The 17,003-nt window shown below is 35.9% G+C and overlaps 1 protein-coding gene across 2 annotated transcripts; it reads right to left on the bottom strand.

The window, feature by feature from the left end:
• Window positions 1–222: 222 nt before the first annotated feature.
• On the bottom strand, window positions 223–15,034 carry LOC113084564 (synaptic vesicular amine transporter-like). Of its 2 annotated transcripts, XM_026254894.1 has the most exons (16): window positions 14,984–15,034; window positions 14,524–14,698; window positions 13,071–13,407; window positions 12,490–12,548; window positions 12,211–12,294; window positions 11,845–11,937; window positions 11,091–11,180; window positions 10,834–10,877; window positions 8,006–8,066; window positions 7,464–7,559; window positions 6,272–6,350; window positions 5,318–5,369; window positions 4,849–4,912; window positions 2,324–2,443; window positions 2,075–2,208; window positions 867–971 (listed from the first exon to the last, which is right to left on the bottom strand). In XM_026254894.1, exons 2-16 carry the CDS (start codon window positions 14,654–14,656, stop codon window positions 867–869), a joined length of 1,551 nt encoding a protein of 516 aa, XP_026110679.1. In that variant the 5' UTR covers window positions 14,657–14,698; window positions 14,984–15,034. The 2 variants fall into 2 exon arrangements, with proteins under 2 accessions (XP_026110680.1, XP_026110679.1); XM_026254895.1 differs by lacking the exon at window positions 14,984–15,034 and having other exon boundaries at window positions 223–971; window positions 14,524–14,677.
• Window positions 15,035–17,003: the final 1,969 nt, after the last annotated feature.

Genomic DNA, 17,003 nt, shown 5'->3' with positions numbered 1-17,003 from the left:
TTTTAGCAACATCACGCAAGTCACACAAACAGAACGTGACAGGAGGACTTGTTGACATTCTGCTTGATTACCTGATGCTGTCAGACCTTTTGCTTTTTCAAAAAGCAAAAAAAAAAAACCGACATATTTTGAAAAGCTTGGGACCTACACTCCAATGCAAGGTAACATTAAAATCTACTCTCAAAAGCCTTAATTAAAACAACAGCAATGGAATCAATGTACCAGATTTAAAGAAATCGATCCCAAATGTAAAAATTAAAGTTTTAATTTGCCTAAAATGTTCTTCAGCTGTTCAGCAGTTTGAACTGATTATGATACCAATAGCAACATTTTAAGGCCCATTTCAAGGTGTGATATAATCCATTTAACTGATTCCACCTTCACTGACGTTTACGCCTATGCAAAGACTTCAACAGGACTGATACATATATGAAGACCATATTTTCCTACCACCACAGACAAACAATAAATATCCAATACATATCTGTCCGTTACGTCACACTGAATGAATCTTTTCAACTACCCTGTCTGACTTTTGAAAGAGAAAATATGAATAGTGTCATGCTGAATAAAATTGTAGTTAAGGGTTTATCTTTTATCCTCTCTCAAATCCTACATTTTAAATCACACACAAGTGTTATCCATATTGATAAGGCTGTTGGTTAGATATTTCACCTCTCCCACATTGAAAACAAATGGCAACAAGAACAACTTTGGTTTGCTTCAGAAGAACATGACCATCACGACCACAGGACAGTGCGGGACAGATAAGGGACATTCTCACAAGTTAGCATTGTGGTTTTCCTCTTTCATACAACAAAATAGATACTCTGGGTGACATACATGGCCGAGGGCTTGGATGAGGCCTATTCAGGGCTCTCTGGATCAAAATCTTCACCCATTTGGTAGCTGGAGCCCTGGGTGGAGTAGGAACGGGTCTTCATTGAACAGTTAGAGTCCATCAAAATGGCCTGAGAAAGACAGAGATAAGAAACCATCATTGGTGAACAGGACACCTCACAGTTTATGCTGTTACATTTATCTATCACATACAAACCACATCAAAGCAAAAATACTGTGTGTTTACATAGACAAAGCATATATGTATTTACACAAGAATTAAGTATGCAGAGAACAACCTCAGTAGACTTGTAGTTATGAGGGACCAAAAGTGACAGATAAAAATAACACAAAGGAATACATTTTTTAACTAAAATAAGGAGTAAAGTGTTGAAAAAGAGGGATAAATTTGCATAACCTCACTGTCTTCATCAGCAATATGAATTCACACCCGATATGATCATATGTGACATCATCAACTGTGGGAGGAGCTGATCTCTTTGGCCATACATCACTGATAGTCAGAGATGGTGGATTTATTGCACTGTGATTGAATGAGGCTTTGATAGAGAGTGTATAAACACAGAGGCATACAGATCTGGCTTGTGGGCATGTGCACATTAGTGTAGTGCTCCTCTTGAGAAAGAAAGACCATGATGCTTGGCTTTGATCACGCAGCATTTGAGGGCAAACGCACAAGTCTGTTCAGATCAACATCACTCTTTGATCTTAGCTTGAGGGCATCCTGCGCAGTTTTTATTTGTATCTATTATGTAACATTAATTCCTATTGCGGTCATATTCTATCATGTCAGTGACTTGAAGTTAGAGATGAAATCAAAAGGAAAGCTTGTGTGAATGGCAGGTGAAGAGTGAACATATGGTTACCGGTACTACTGGAATAATAACAATGAATCAGGATATGTCCATATTTTTGGCATCAAAGTGGAAAAATCACAAATACAAACTGTCCATGTTGAAGGCAACATGAAATCAAAATGGACACTTGTTTACTGGTCTTTTTGTAAATTCTTTGTCCCTACAATTCTTCTCATTAAATATCCTGTTTTATGTGGAAATTGTCACATCTTGGGAGTAAAACGGATTTCAAATGAGAATTGTAAATATATGCTAAAGAGCTGTAAAACAGCTGTAATATTTGTGTTAGAAAGTGAGTAGATTGGAATGAATTTAATGGATGTTGAATTGATGGATGACATATTGTGGGGTCTGACCATCTTTTCCTCGTTGGCAGGAGGATTTCGCAGAAGGAAACAGAGAGGAGCAAACAGGATGTCTATTACACCAATGATGGTCATGAGCCAGGGAAAGCCGATGCTCCGTGCAATCGCCCCGCCTGCTGATGGACCTACACAACACACACACGAGTCTTTAATGCTGTTAACAATACTTTCCTCTAAAAACTTTTAAAGTAGAAATTCAAATTAATTCATGAAAATGAATATCAGATTTGGAAACATTACCTATTGCAAAGCCCATGCAGAAGGCAACATCAGCAATGGCATAGACACTACCGTACACAGACACATGCCTCAGATCTACCAGGTAACCCATGATAGGCATCATAGAGGAGTCCACCATACCTGCAGACCACAAAATATGGACTATTTCATAAAGTGTAATGCCATTATAATCATAAAAATGTAGCTTGTTTACTTTCATTCTATTTTTTTTTTTAATTATACACATTTTAAAAGAGTACCATCTCTACAGTAAGTAATTAAACATTAAGTAATTTACATTACAGTAAGTAAGTTACACTGAATTGAACCTATTTTATGTCTGTTAAAAATTAAATATTTTGAACTGAACCGAATCAACACTGAACTGATCGGAGCTGATTCATGAGTTCTGCACATCAGTTATTTGTCAAATGTATCACATTCTTGTTATAGGAATCATGTCCAAAATTATACCCTGCAAGAGCGGGAAAATTCAGACCACATGCTTGATAAGATAACATATGATTTATGATACCCTGAGCAAAGACAATATCTAATCGGTCAAGAAAACCTTTGAGGTGTGGCCAAAAGGCCAGTTTAAATACTCAGGACACCATCAAATTTGGCTTTTAGCGTTTGCTTATCAGCTGCTGCTTTTAATCATCACTGTTAGCTGTTCTTTGAGCGTTAGCTGTTCACCTGCACGCCTGCTGCTACTTAGCCACGATGAGAAGAAACACCACCTAGTCTTGTCAAACTTTACTTCTGTTCTTTTACTTTAGTTTCTTTTCTTTTCCGTTGAGAGTTTCGTGTTCTGAGTTAAGTATTGTAACGCTGTGTCTCCGAGTCTGACTTCGAGTGTCCATTTAACTTCAGCCAGCCCACACAACTCTACGTCTTCAGCCAACGCCCAAATACGGGCTTCCCAAGACGTCACTTCAGCGACTACTGAACTTCCAGCCAATCAGCAACCTTGGTAAACCCCCTTTCCAACGGCAACGAATAGAACCCCCTTTACACCGGCAACGCAAATAACCTCTAGACTCTGCTCTGTACTGTGTATCTAATATAATTTTAAACTCATTGTGGAACTCAATGCGAGGGTTAATTAAGTGATTGATGGCTGTTCATGTCTATGCAATTTCACGTATTGCTGTAAACTTGGGATTCCATATTTCCATTCTCTTAAACTCATCCATTCCTAACCTTCAATCTTCCTGCAACTTGTGTGAATGTGTGAGTGCATGTGCTTATTGTTAGATTAGTTTATATGTCTTAAGATTTATCTAATAAAGCCTTATTCATATTGAAAAGAGAAGTATCTTGTGTTTTCTGCCGATGTCTTAAACTACCGATCTTGTTACGGTGCTAAATAAGTGTTTTCACTGTAGTTTGCATATTAATATGCAGTGCAGATTTGATGTTAAATGGCTCATTCAATTAATCGCTGGCCGACTCAGTGATCAGCCATAAAACAGTGATTCTGTTCAAATTCCCTTTAAAATCTTAAATGATTCCCTTTGAGCTAAATTGACCTGTTTCCCTTACATAAATATACGTAAAATTACATATAAGTATACTTGACTTATATACTTGTGCTCCTAGAATCTGTGTTTTCATTATTATAAGGTAGAGGGCGCTAGTACACATCTTCTGTACAGAATTTACAAAAAAACACAAGTGAAGAAGAAAAAGAAACAACAGATACTAACACATAATATAACATGATCATCTGACATGAAACAACATTAAAATTGTAATGTTATGGAATAAAATGTCCAGCTTTTTGTTCAAAATGTTATTTCTTTATTTCTTTTTTTATTTTTTTATTAACTTACCCACATTAAAGTGTTTTAAAAAAGAATGCATAAAGCTAGAATAAAATATTTTTGTTTACAAGCAGATACCCTGTTATTTCTTTTGATGTTTTGTATTTTCAGATATTCATGTAACAAAATATATACAAATTCAAACCTAAATAGGGACATACTAGTATACTTAAATTATGATATAAAGTTCACCTAATGAAAACATATGAGTACACTTGCAGTATAAAACTACTAAACTAGTAGTTTACTGAGACTATACTTCAAAGTGTACAAAGTATTTAATTAGTAAACTATCAGTATACCTATTAGTTCACTTTTAGTATACTTGCAGTACAAACTACAAACATAGAGGTAAACTAGTTGTGCACTCAAAGTTTGCTGTTATACTTAAAGTATACTTAAAAGTATACTTTTATATACTAGAAAGTGGGTCAATTTAGTCCCAAGGAGTATTGAAGCAGTACACTTACAAGTATACTCCTAAAACACTGATATTTGATTACGTGCTACATAAAGTATTTAAAAATATACTTGAACTTTACTTAAGTATACTTAATAAAATAAACTTGAAGTATACTACTTTTTGGTAAGGGCTACTACAATCTCTTCTGTATGAATTGCAATATAAATACAGGTGATCTGATTTGACATTAACATAGTACAATAGAATTTTAAGAAATTCTGATATAGATAGAGTAAGGAGCAAAGCTCACTCACCTATGGCAAATCCAACTCCAAAGTTTGGCACAATGAGTCCGTATATGTCTTTTGCAAGAGGCACCTGTAGAATAATTAGAAGAGCTCAATACTGGAAGCTGACACATATTTTTTTTAACTAACTGAGAACTGAGTACGTGAAAACATCAAATACAGTCAACATTCTGTAGAACAGAACACTTTTCATAACCTTTTTAACCCTGATGATTTTTCCATAATCAAAATTCCAAATGTGTACTTGACTCTCATCTGAACTTGTTTTCCAGTCTAATCTGATAAGCATAAGAGAACAGACTGTCTTCCTGCTTAGTGGGATATGTCCAGGGGAAAGAGAGCCAGAGCTCTCACTTCAAAATAAACTTTCTTTCCAGCCCTCAACCACACCAGTGGGCAATAAAACATAAGCTGCTGAAATATTCACAGGTGTGGTGTGTTCTCTGAGAGAAGTTAATTGTCTAAAAGAACTTACACAGAGAATGCTGATTCCAACCAGAAGCATCCCTATAAGTGAGCACAGCCATCTATACAGCGAGAGAGAGAGAGAGAGAGAGAGAGAGAGAGAGAGATGAAGCCAACAAATTTCTGCTGTTCTGAACCAGAGGTTGACTGGGGACTAAGACATTTAGTAACAAACCTTGGGTCACAAAGCTCACAACAACAGCACCAGTCCTAATAGAGATGCATAAATTTCATTAAATGTCACAGTGCACATCTACAGGCCCTGCTGTGTTTTTCCACTGACAATTCAAATGTTTTGCCAGACATGCCTGTCTTTTCTTAGAAACCAAGGCTCGACATTAATGCTTGTGGATTTTGAGAAGGGGCAACTGAAAAAGAATTTTCCATTTTTCGGACAAGTTACCTGATTAAAATGTCAATAACCAACAATGACTAGGGCAGCACTAAAGCTTTGCCATAACAAGAATAAAATAATCTTTAAAATATTTTAAAGTGGTGTTTTTTTAACAACATTCTATCTATCTATCTATCTATCTATCTATCTATCTATCTATCTATCTATCTATCTATCTATCTATCTATCTATCTATCTATCTAATTACATGTACAAATTTTAATGAAAACAAACAAAACTCTGTAAGAAATAATTATGGCCAATAATATTCTCCCAGTGGCCATTGGCAGGTGTGACAGATTTAATTTTGGACCCTGCAGACATAACATATTCTGATAAAGGGAATTATGTCTATGCCATTTTATAAGAGTGTATAGCTCAATGTAAGTAGTAAGTGTATAGTATAAATAAACAAATAAACAGCACGCTGAGACTGAAAAATACAATTACAAAACCCGGCGACAGAAACTCATTTAGTACTCTTTCAAAACAGAGGAAACTGATAGCAAAGCGGAGGAAGATAAGGCAAGAGAAGTAGGGAAAAAAAACACATTAATTTCCCTCTCCTACCTTCCCATTTTGTGAGCCAAAACGGCAAAGATGTTGGTCCCTATTAGATATGAGATGCTGGCTGGCAGGAACGCAACCCCTAAAAGGAGAAAGGAGAGAGAGGGGAGAGCTCAGATAAGAAGACACATTATCAGTTTGATCTCAAAGCTGCTGTTTGTCTCACAGATGCGGTTATGAAGCTGCTTCTCTCATTTTCCCGCTCCTTCTCTTTCATTAGCTCTCTTGCTTTCCTTTGCCTGCCAATAACACCTCAATATCCTGCCAGACCAAAGACACTCCCTTTCCTATCCTCACTCTCCCCGTTTCTCTGCTTTCCTTTCTTTCTCTTTCTCTTTATTATCTGTCAAAGCTTTGTAAACAGCAGGAAAACTGTGGAGAAACCCAGAAGACACTAACTGTTTAAATTGTATTTTACAGTCTGAAGGGTGAAGTACACTGTATGGGGAACAAGAACACTAGTGCTTTTAGTGCTTTTTTTTTTACACAATTCTAAAATGATGTGGAAATAATTATTAAACTATTCTAAAACGATTATTATTATTATTATTATTATTATTATTATTATTATTATTAGCAAATTGTGTGAATCTGTGGACAGTGAATGTGTTATTTGCTTCCCTCACAAAAAAAAGAATAATAATAAAAAAAAAAATAAAAAAAAAAAATATATATATATATATATATACATATAAATTAAGAACATTATGACAAAAGAAATGGTCTTAAAATTTAATTCCCATTATTATAAATAAGCAAATCAACCCATTCAGGCCCAATCTTGTTATAGTAATTAGTATAAATTAAGTTTAGTAATTAAATTTAGTAATTACATCACAAAAAAAGTAAAATTGAAACAAAAAATATTATTATTAAAAATAAATAATATATTATTATTTCAAATATATTTTTTAATAGAATTTTTTTCTTCTTTCACATTTTTTTCCTTTTAATTGCTGTAAAATACGATCTGGACATTTATTATTGATATTCACTGTTATTAATGTAACATTAATATACTAATAATAAACATAAACCTAATTTATGCTTTATTTGCTATTTCTTTCACTTTGTCCATATTTCATTGTAAATGATGACCTATGTTCCATCTTGCCCACGGTAAAAATTTCTCTGGAACAACGGTAATTGAAGAAATGTGTAAGTGTTCACATTAACAAGAAGCACATTCTCCAACCTAGCTGCCATTTCCTGGGACACATTGTCTCCATCATCCAGATGGGCAGAGCTGGCTCCAGCATAGCAATGGCCATGTTAGCAAAACAAATGGAACCTGAAAAAGAAAACGAGGAGGGTAAGTGGATTCATCTTCTGAAAAATTATCTCTTTCTGTCTTTCTTCCCCCCTCCCTCAGAGCCCATTCTTTTCCTTTGTCAGATATAATAAACAGCATTATCTTGCCCCCACACTCAGGCCACTGTAATTGGAGAGGAGGGGAGGAAGAGACAAACACAGATGTGATTCTTGACCACTTCACCCTCTCTCTCTCTCTCTCTTTCTCACATATACACACACTTGACACTTTCTTATCCTTCTCTGTCACAGAAAGAACACTTAAATGTGTCACACCCCCGAAAGCATGTAGAATTGGTTAAACCATTGGTTTCTTTTTTCACATGTATTCAAAGACATACAGATCTGAATCCATTCTTATAAAAAAGATAGTAAGGTTTGCACAGTAGAACAGTAGGAATAAACTGTTTATTTGTCTGGTCTGACCTGCTGCGATGAGGATGTATGGATCCTTCATGAGGGTAATAATTGATGTTCCTTTTTGGCTCTGGGAAAAAAATGTAAACATCAGTTCATTAAAATAAAGTAAACAATTCAGCCTGAACATTAACGCTGCAGTGGAAAAACAACAGCAATGAGGCCCTTGACAGTCCAAAACGTGTCATACTGGATACATGGTGTTGTGCCACAGTAAACAAATCCTGGATACCACAGTTATCCATTTTGTCCTATGGGGAAAATCTAAAGGAATGTTCAGCAGATTTTTGCTATATTTGACGTAGGGGTGCGCGATATATTTTTGGAACGAGAATGATTAAAATGTCTCCACAATCAGCTTTTGAAGACATAATGTAGGGGCAGTTTTACACTCATGGGACACTGCACTTATTCGCAGTACATTATCTGCATGTGCTTTCAAGCCTTGCCGGTCAAACATTTAATTTGTGTGCTGTTCTGACATGCGCTTTTTCTCAGCGTTTTCAATCTCTGAAGAATGTGGGTAACCAAACAGTTGCTGGTTCCCATTGACATCGATAGTTGGGAAAAAAACGAATGAAAGTCACTGGGGACCAGCAACTGTTTGGTTAGCCACATTTGTGAAAATAACCTTTATGTTCAACAGAAGAAAGAAACTCATACAGGTTTAAAACAACTTGAGAGTGAGTAAATGATGACATATTTTTCATTTTTGGGTCAACACATCCTATAATATTATTAAAATAATAAAACAAAGAGAAAAATGACTCACTGCTCTTGACTGAAGAACTTTAATACAGTTGCTTTAATAAGAATCTGTGTATAATGTATTTTTATATTTTGTTCATTCAATTTCTTGAATGCTCTTAAATACACCTACGTTACCTGAAATATAAAGCACAATATTTTTTTTTTATTTTTTATTTTTTACATATATATGGGATAAAATAAGACATTTATTTATTTACATATTCGATGTGGGATTTGATCACATTCGATTAACAATCCTGGCCTCACTCAAGTCAGTTGGGTTTTTCTAAATGGATGTACATTAGGGCATATAATTTTATTTGAAAACAATCTTGGCCTAGTCAATATGAAGTTAGTGACACACTACAGTTTTAAAATATGAAATTCTAGTTATGATATTTCTTGTGTGTTGGAAGAAATACCCATAGTGATGCTATCTTTCAGATGATTTTTTTATTTTATTTTTTTTGGAGGAGTTACCATACAAAGACTGCCAATTACCCCTCTCATTAACTCAGCACTTCTTTACTCCACCTCACTGCACATACTTCTCTGTGGACATGTCATCCCACTCAAAACACCCCATCACATTCAGTTGTACTGCCCTAACCAGGTTAATTAATTCTGTGAATACTCACAGCCCCCAAACAATTAGTTGTGACTCACTGCTATTCTTTCCCATTATCCTGTTGGATATTGACACTCAAGGGGGCTTCTAAATGAAAGAGCTACTGTATCTGAGCCTAGTTATAACCTGATGTCCAAGCATTATTGATCTGGTAGATTACTGATTTGAGATGACAGGTCCACCACCTTCTGGTCTTAACTGTGGTATGATGACAAAAGAAACTGACCTTTTAATCGATGCCACTCAGATCTGTTGAAAATATAATCTTTATGTCACATACTTGATCATGTAAGAGCTTTACTTAGTCAGGGTTTTTTTTTTGCGGTCTTAAATTGTTAAGATCACTTGTCTTAAATACTCTTTCAGATCACTAACTGACAATATGCAAAAATAAAAGGTTCCAAAAGTTTTTTTTTGTTGTTGTTGTTTTTTTTTTTGCAGTTGTGCAACAGAAGAACAATTTTTGGTTTCCCAAATAACCTTTTCTTAGTGTGAGAAGAACAATCAATTTCAAATCTGATTTTTATTACAATAAAAAGGTTCCATGGATGTTAAAAGCTTTTCCATAAATTCCAATAAAGAACTTTTATTTTTAAGAGCATAGCAATATTTCCCATTAGATTTCTTTTTAAGTTTATTTATTTGCTGGAAAACATAACCCACTCTTAGTGCTTCATTCCACTTGAAAGATGACAAAACCCTACAGATCGCCTAAACACAAGTAGCCACATAAACACACACACTGTCTCTAGGGGCACTTGGGGTCTCCGTAATAACTGATACCATCAACCCCATTGATCAAAGTCAGACATGCTTTGATTGGATCGGCCACTCCACTGTACATTTCCTATTACTGTGACACAAACCAAAGCATTATTCCAAATACACTGTCCATCTACACACATTGCTATCAACATTCACTACAATCTACACATGTACTGTAATCCATATAACATATTTTCAATCCCATTTTGTTTAAAAGTACCCAGTGCAAGAGACCCAAACTCATTTTGCAAATCATTCTAGTCCTGTTACTGATAAGACTAGACCAATCATAGTACGAAAGACAGGTCATCCCCAAAGCTTCTTCTCCCAGTCTCTGCCCACAAGAGGAATACTTAATAAAGATGCAATATCATGTTGAGCTTGTTGAAGCCAATTAAGGTACAATTACAAAATTGCACAAATGAGCCCAAATCATGATTAATAGGCTGTGCAAATCTATTGATAGATCATAGTAAGCTTCTTGCTCAGGATTTTAGCCAAAACAATTTACATTTTAAGTCCCAAATACCATTGTAAATAACAGTGTAGCTATAAAACACCTACACATGCTTCCACAAAGCCTTTCAAACGCAGGGCTTGACCTTTAAGGGAAGCGTTTACCTAATGCTATACAGTACATCCCTTTTTGATCAGTTAGATCAAATTAAATCAGGAAAGAAGGGACTGTACTCACCTCTGGATCAACTTTAGAAGGCTGAAGCACAAATAGCTGCAGAGCTGTTCATGAAAATGAGAAAAAAACAAACGCATCAGATATAAAGCCAACATTTTTCAGCATAAGAAATTCAGTTATAATGACTTTCTGTCACCAGCATTCAGTTCCACATTTCTATCACAATAACATGATGCTTTAGTACTTAATCTATCATTCTCATTGTTTCGATTGGAAAAATGTTGGCAAGCTTAAAGAAGAGAGAATGATGTACTCACCTCCATCAAGCACCGCCAGCACTGCCAGGATAAGGAAAGGAGCCGTCTTACCAACAAACTCATACATGACACTTCCAAACGGAGGGCCAACTGCACAACACACACACACACACAGTATACTGCATAATACGCAAAGACTTGATGCAAGTACTGCACACCAAACTATCTTTACTTTGAAAACTCTTGACGTCGCCAATATACTTCGTATTTACACAGGCCACAAATTCAATACTAATTGCTCTGCAGAACAGTTTACATTCCCAAGGTTACCAAACCACAGTAAAACAATAAAGTGTTCTGCAACAAACCCATTTCAAGTCTGAAACTATCCAGATGATTATAGTTTTATAGGGTTAATTGATTAACAAGTACAGTATTTACACACTTTAATGACGACAGCAAAACAAAATGTAATCACTTAGGACAAAATATCTATTATCCAGTGGATCAACATTTTTAATGCCTTGCCATTATGAATAAAATAATGGACTATCAGGGATTAAACATCCTGCAACAGTGGTTAAAGCATGACATCATTAACAGGAAGCACCAAGTTCAGGCCCCACTCAGGGCATTTCTTCTGACCACTGATCTTGGGCTTTAAACATGCCACTTAAAGTTACCTGGGAACCTTCAACTCCAAGGCACTTAATGCATAACCCCCCAATGTAATGTTTCTAGGATTCAAGATTTCCAATGTACCTGTTTTGCAGATCAAAATATTTTTAAGAAATCCTAATTATAAAGTACACACCCAGAACTCCCATGGCTAGTCCTCCCAGGGCAATTCCTATAGCATTTCCTCTTTCCTCATCATCTGTGTAAACACTTGCCAGCATCCCCATACCTGCATCATAACACACAAATATAGTTACAGAGGGTAAAGGTTTTTTTCTTGTCTGTAATATTAGTTTTGTGTGCAGTGTTGTGCAATATAATATTTTTAATTTCTTTAGCATCCATCAGTGACATCACAAAAAATATTTTTATGCTCTTTTTTGGGGTGTACATATTTCTGTGTTCAAGCTCTTTCAACAGACTGAGGTAAATGCGATTCCTCTTGCATCTTTTGACAGCATGCCTTTGGATTCTAACATTAATATTGCACAAGATCTGTTACCTGCCACAGAAGAACAAGAGGAGCCAACACCTTGTAGAGATCTGGCCAAAAACAGCAACGTATAGCTCGATGAAAACGCAAACACTTCACACAGAGTAAAACAGACAGAAGAAAAAGAATAAGAAGAAATATTTATCATAGAATCGACACAACAGATAGCTTTTAGCTAAATTGCATTGTATAAATATATGGCATCTTCTCCACCCCTTTCAATCAAGACACTTAGTCATTAGATTAATGTTTAAAAAAAGGGGTTGAAATTACTCTTTATTTACTCACTTATGGTTGACACAAACATGATGCAGAAACCAGCAAACATTGGGATTTGGTATCCTATTCTGCAATTAAGAAAAAAAAAATGAATCACACATGCCTCACCTAAGGAACTTAAAACTACCACAAACATTGAACTTACAGTGCCGGCGCCACTCATAAGTAAAATTATGAATTTCTTTTACTATAATAATTATAAGATCATATAAATAATGTTTTTTTCTTCACATCTTGTGAGTTACACTTTGTGTCTCACTAACAGTGATGCACATTGCTACAAAATATTATAGCTGACCGATCCCAAGATTTTGCCAAGCTCTAGTGGGATCCGTTCAGTGCAGCAGTGATGAATTAAACTGGACAGGACAATAGTGATCATGTAGAGGGGTGACGGCACATGCACGAGTGATCAAACTCCTGCTGATCACTCAACAGTCAGAGACAGAAAGACAATTGCACTGCAATATTCACCTTACTTACACTCCATTTACACTCACTGCATGCACAAAATATCATGCAATTTCATGCTTCTTTTGAGAGAAATGCTAGTTTCTGTACTTTAAACATGTGATTTTGCCTTAACCCACCTGTTGGTTAGGGGCCCTATAAAGGGGTTAGTAATTAGCTGTACTGTTGCTTTAGAGGCAAACAACAGACCCACTTTCACATTCTCATTCAGAAGCTGATCATCTGCTTTGGGGCATTCAGACTTATTTTGAGAGGGCATCACAGAAGTAGGGGCTGGGGTCATTGGGCTAGCCGTGCTCATCTGTGGGCTGAAGCCGGTCAGGCGGGTTGTGTTATCATACAGAGACACGATGGTTTGAAAGGTGCCAGATGGGGACAGAGGAGACATGGACTGATTCCGGACCGACTGAGCAGCCTCATCATCCACTGAGTACAGATAGCTTGGAATAATAGGCACTACAGAGAAGAAAGAGAAGAGATAATAATAACCATGAGACAGAGACAGTGAATACTTGCGGATTCCACACACACACACTTGAGGTTTCACAGTAAGCAAGTTTTGTTCTACTCTTAAAAGTTTTAGAATCACTGTTTACCAATCATTTTGCAAAAAATAAATTAATCAAAATCATGTTCAAATATTAATCTAGCTGTGTAAGCCCACATTTGACCTTTCTTGCGAACAATAGGTTTCTTAGATGCGTTTGACATTATCATGCGTAAATAACCCATAGGCACACCGTGAGATAACGCTCAAAAGCCTCTTCATTCAACACTTGAGCCAAAGAACGACAGGTTCAGTTCTCGCTTGGTTCCATCTGTATGTACACACATGCCATATTCATCGTGTGTATTCTTTCCATCTTAATTACCTTGTCCGTTTGTTGGCTCGCGGATGTGAGAACAAATAAACAGTTTATAGCGCGCGACACACGGTCATATATATATCCACACAAGGATACGTGTGCTACTTTAATTCAACAGCAGCCACTGGAGCAGCCGACAGTTTAGAGTTTACACGGAGAAACAATCGTTTATGATAGTTAAAGGTATTTTATTCAGAATCCTAGGCGCATTAACCAGATTTGTCATTTTACTTTCAATGCAAACCCCCAAACAAATAAAGTTTTTGAAATACTTTAAATCAAACAATTCATTTAAATTTGTATTGATTTAAAATCGATAATTAAATTAATAAATATGACATATATGCAAAAAACTAAAACTAAAAAAATTCCTATGATAATTTCGTTTATTCGAAAAGACACGCCCTATTACGTGCAGTAATTAACATTAGCATAGGTAATGTTAGTGACACATTTTCATAATACATAGTACATAATGCAAAATATATCAAATTGATATAGCCTATGAAAATATAGGCTATGAATATATTAAATGTTAAGTTTTGTGAATGTAACAGATATTTTATATTATGATAGCATAATATAGGATAATGTGTATGTGTTATGTAAGCATTGCATGAACAGTTTAACATTGATCGCTGTGAGGGATATGTGTGCATCATGTGTGCCTGCACATGTAACAGGTGTGAACAACAGCATCACTTACCGACCACCGTCAACAGCATGTTGTCCAGCAGCAAAGCAATGAAAACGATCAACAGAATCAGCCTCCGAGACTGTCTTTCGTCTCTTAGCCACGTTAATAAACTAAAATCTCTAAGAGCATCAAATAGTCCCATTTTAATAAAATCCAAATGCCAGAGAGCGAGTGATAAAAGATCCTGCAACAGAAAAAAAAAGCCTGTCAAAGATCATCAGTGACTTCAAAACATTATAAAAGGTTTAATAATACTACACGGAGAAGAACCCTAGGGGATTGTTACTAACATGAAAGAAATATGTCAAAAACTAAAGTAAATTTACACTTTTATACAATTATAAATGTATGCATTGAAGCTCTCTGAAAAAAATACACTATCAACAATAGTGATTTTCCCTTTCTTATACTACCTCCCCAATCTAAATATTTTTGATGAAAAAATATTCAGTATGGTTTGAATTCTTACCTTATAAGCACATTTGCATTAAGCTCTGCCGTCAGCTCCCGGGTGAAAGGCACGCTGGACGAGGAGCGTTTTAGTTTCTTGACTGGTGTTTGACGTCACGCTGTTTCAGAGAGAGCTCAGATGGGTGCAACGCTGTGACACGGACGAATGAACCGTCACACAAAACCGAGAAAGGCAGGAGCACCTTATTTGCTGTTTTTAGTTTAATTTTATTAATCTATTTAGAAACTACTTCATTTAAAATCAAGTTAAATATAAGTTCTTTATAGGCTATTATTTTCATGTTAATATGAAGTCGTATGTGTATGTGATGCGGCTCTTTTAGCCATCTTTACAAGTATAAGGAAGTTATTTGCAGAAGGAAATCTGCAATCACTTTAATTTAACGTTAAACAGAAGCAGCTTGACCAAGTGTTTCAGAGCGTTTTATCAGATGGATGAAATCAGCAGCCTTCTTTCTTCAATTTATTTTACAACAGCGCCACCTTGAGCGAGGTGTAACGTTTATGCATTTGGTAGCTGATTTCATTTGAAGGGTCTTCACTGGCTGTGTTTTGTATTTGTGTCCAGCTTCTTTTTTTTTTCAAACAGTGCAATTAAAAATGTTAGGTGAAAAAAAAGGTTGTATAAGCTAAATCATGAGCTTGTGCTAGACCACATACTTTTTAACGAACATTACTGGAAGCACATTTGTTCTTAACTTTAGAGAACCCTGCCTTAAAGATGAGAACATTGCCTGTTAGTTAGTTGAGTGTGTTTCTTAGGAATTAAACGTTTGACTTGCATATACTCTAGCACCAGTTGAGAAAGAGGAGAAACATTTTTGTAAACATACAAACTCATCAGATGGCACTGAATAATTCATTTATTCACTTGGTTTCAAAGTGCATGATCAGTTGATAATATAACATTTCACAGCCAAGATATTACAGGTGTAGGCTACATTTACATACTAGTGTTTGTATTAGTAAATACAATTATTTTACATACACACTTTCATAACAGCAATGCCACTAAGAGAAAAGTAATGCATTGATCAGAAAGTTCATATCATATTACACTCTTGTCACTGAATGAAAAATAAAAAAAAATACTGATTATATTCTTATCGGATATATTATGAACACCCCAGTAGGTTATACAATACATCTTGCATGAACATGAATAAATGTCAGGAATAAATGGACTTGCTAGTGACTTGCATTGCTAGTGCTTTTTTCTGACAGGCTACATATCTAGACAAATTAAACATAAACAATGTCCCATGCTATTTTTGTCGATTTTTTCTTGCATTTCCTTGTTTTTGGCTGAAATAGTTAACAGGAGTGTATACTTCATTCTGAGTCTCTTTCTCTTATACTAGCTTAGTGCAACAGGACTGTGGTTCATTTCCCTTCAACTGGCAGTGGAATATAAATATTAAAACACATTTCCATCTTGTGCTGAGGATGCTCATGCTTTTCCTGAGCCATTAGCAAAGCCAAACAAAAAAGCATCTTGCTTCTTTCTGCCTTCAGCTACTGTCTAGGACTAGGTCTTCATCTATTCCTACCTTGCCATGCTAACACACTTTATGCACCGCCTGTAAAAGCTAACAATTCGCGATTGGCCAAGTTTGAAGGCCATACTCATAATGGCCATGCCCATGATAATAAACAAAAAAGTTAGCATGAAGTACTTTGGATGTTCAGGCACGATGTCACCAAAGCCAATGGTGGTTCAAGGTGATGAAGGTGAAATAAAAGGCATCGAAATGGCCCATCTGCTTCTCCCAGAATTTCAGAAATTTGACTGCAGAACACCATATATGCAAATACCACCAGCAGGATAACCAGCAGAGGGACTTTAAAGTGGTCCATCTCCTGTCCGATGCCAACGAATAACTTGGACTTGGTTTTGGACGTGGTATACGGTCGAGATCTGGCATGAGCAGGATTTTGTCAGAGAGCTTTGAGCTTGAAGTTCTCCTTAATGATCATGCGGTCAAAAGATCTCTTTGTTGTTACTAATCTTTACGGAA

Source organism: Carassius auratus, unplaced genomic scaffold, assembly GCF_003368295.1.
Source record: "Carassius auratus strain Wakin unplaced genomic scaffold, ASM336829v1 scaf_tig00040221, whole genome shotgun sequence".
NCBI classification, from domain to species: domain Eukaryota; kingdom Metazoa; phylum Chordata; class Actinopteri; order Cypriniformes; family Cyprinidae; genus Carassius; species Carassius auratus.
This window is presented reverse-complemented; position numbering and strand designations above follow the sequence as displayed.

Coding starts and splice junctions, on each gene's coding strand:
- LOC113084564 (XM_026254894.1), bottom strand. CDS start 14,656: ATGGGACTATTTGATGCTCTTAGAGATTTTAGTTTATTAACGTGGCTA. Junction 8,067..10,833: donor CTTCTAAAGTTGATCCAGAG/GTGAGTACAGTC, acceptor TTTTTTTCCCAG/AGCCAAAAAGGAACATCAAT. Junction 972..2,074: donor CTGCCAACGAGGAAAAGATG/GTCAGACCCCAC, acceptor TGTCTTTCTCAG/GCCATTTTGATGGACTCTAA.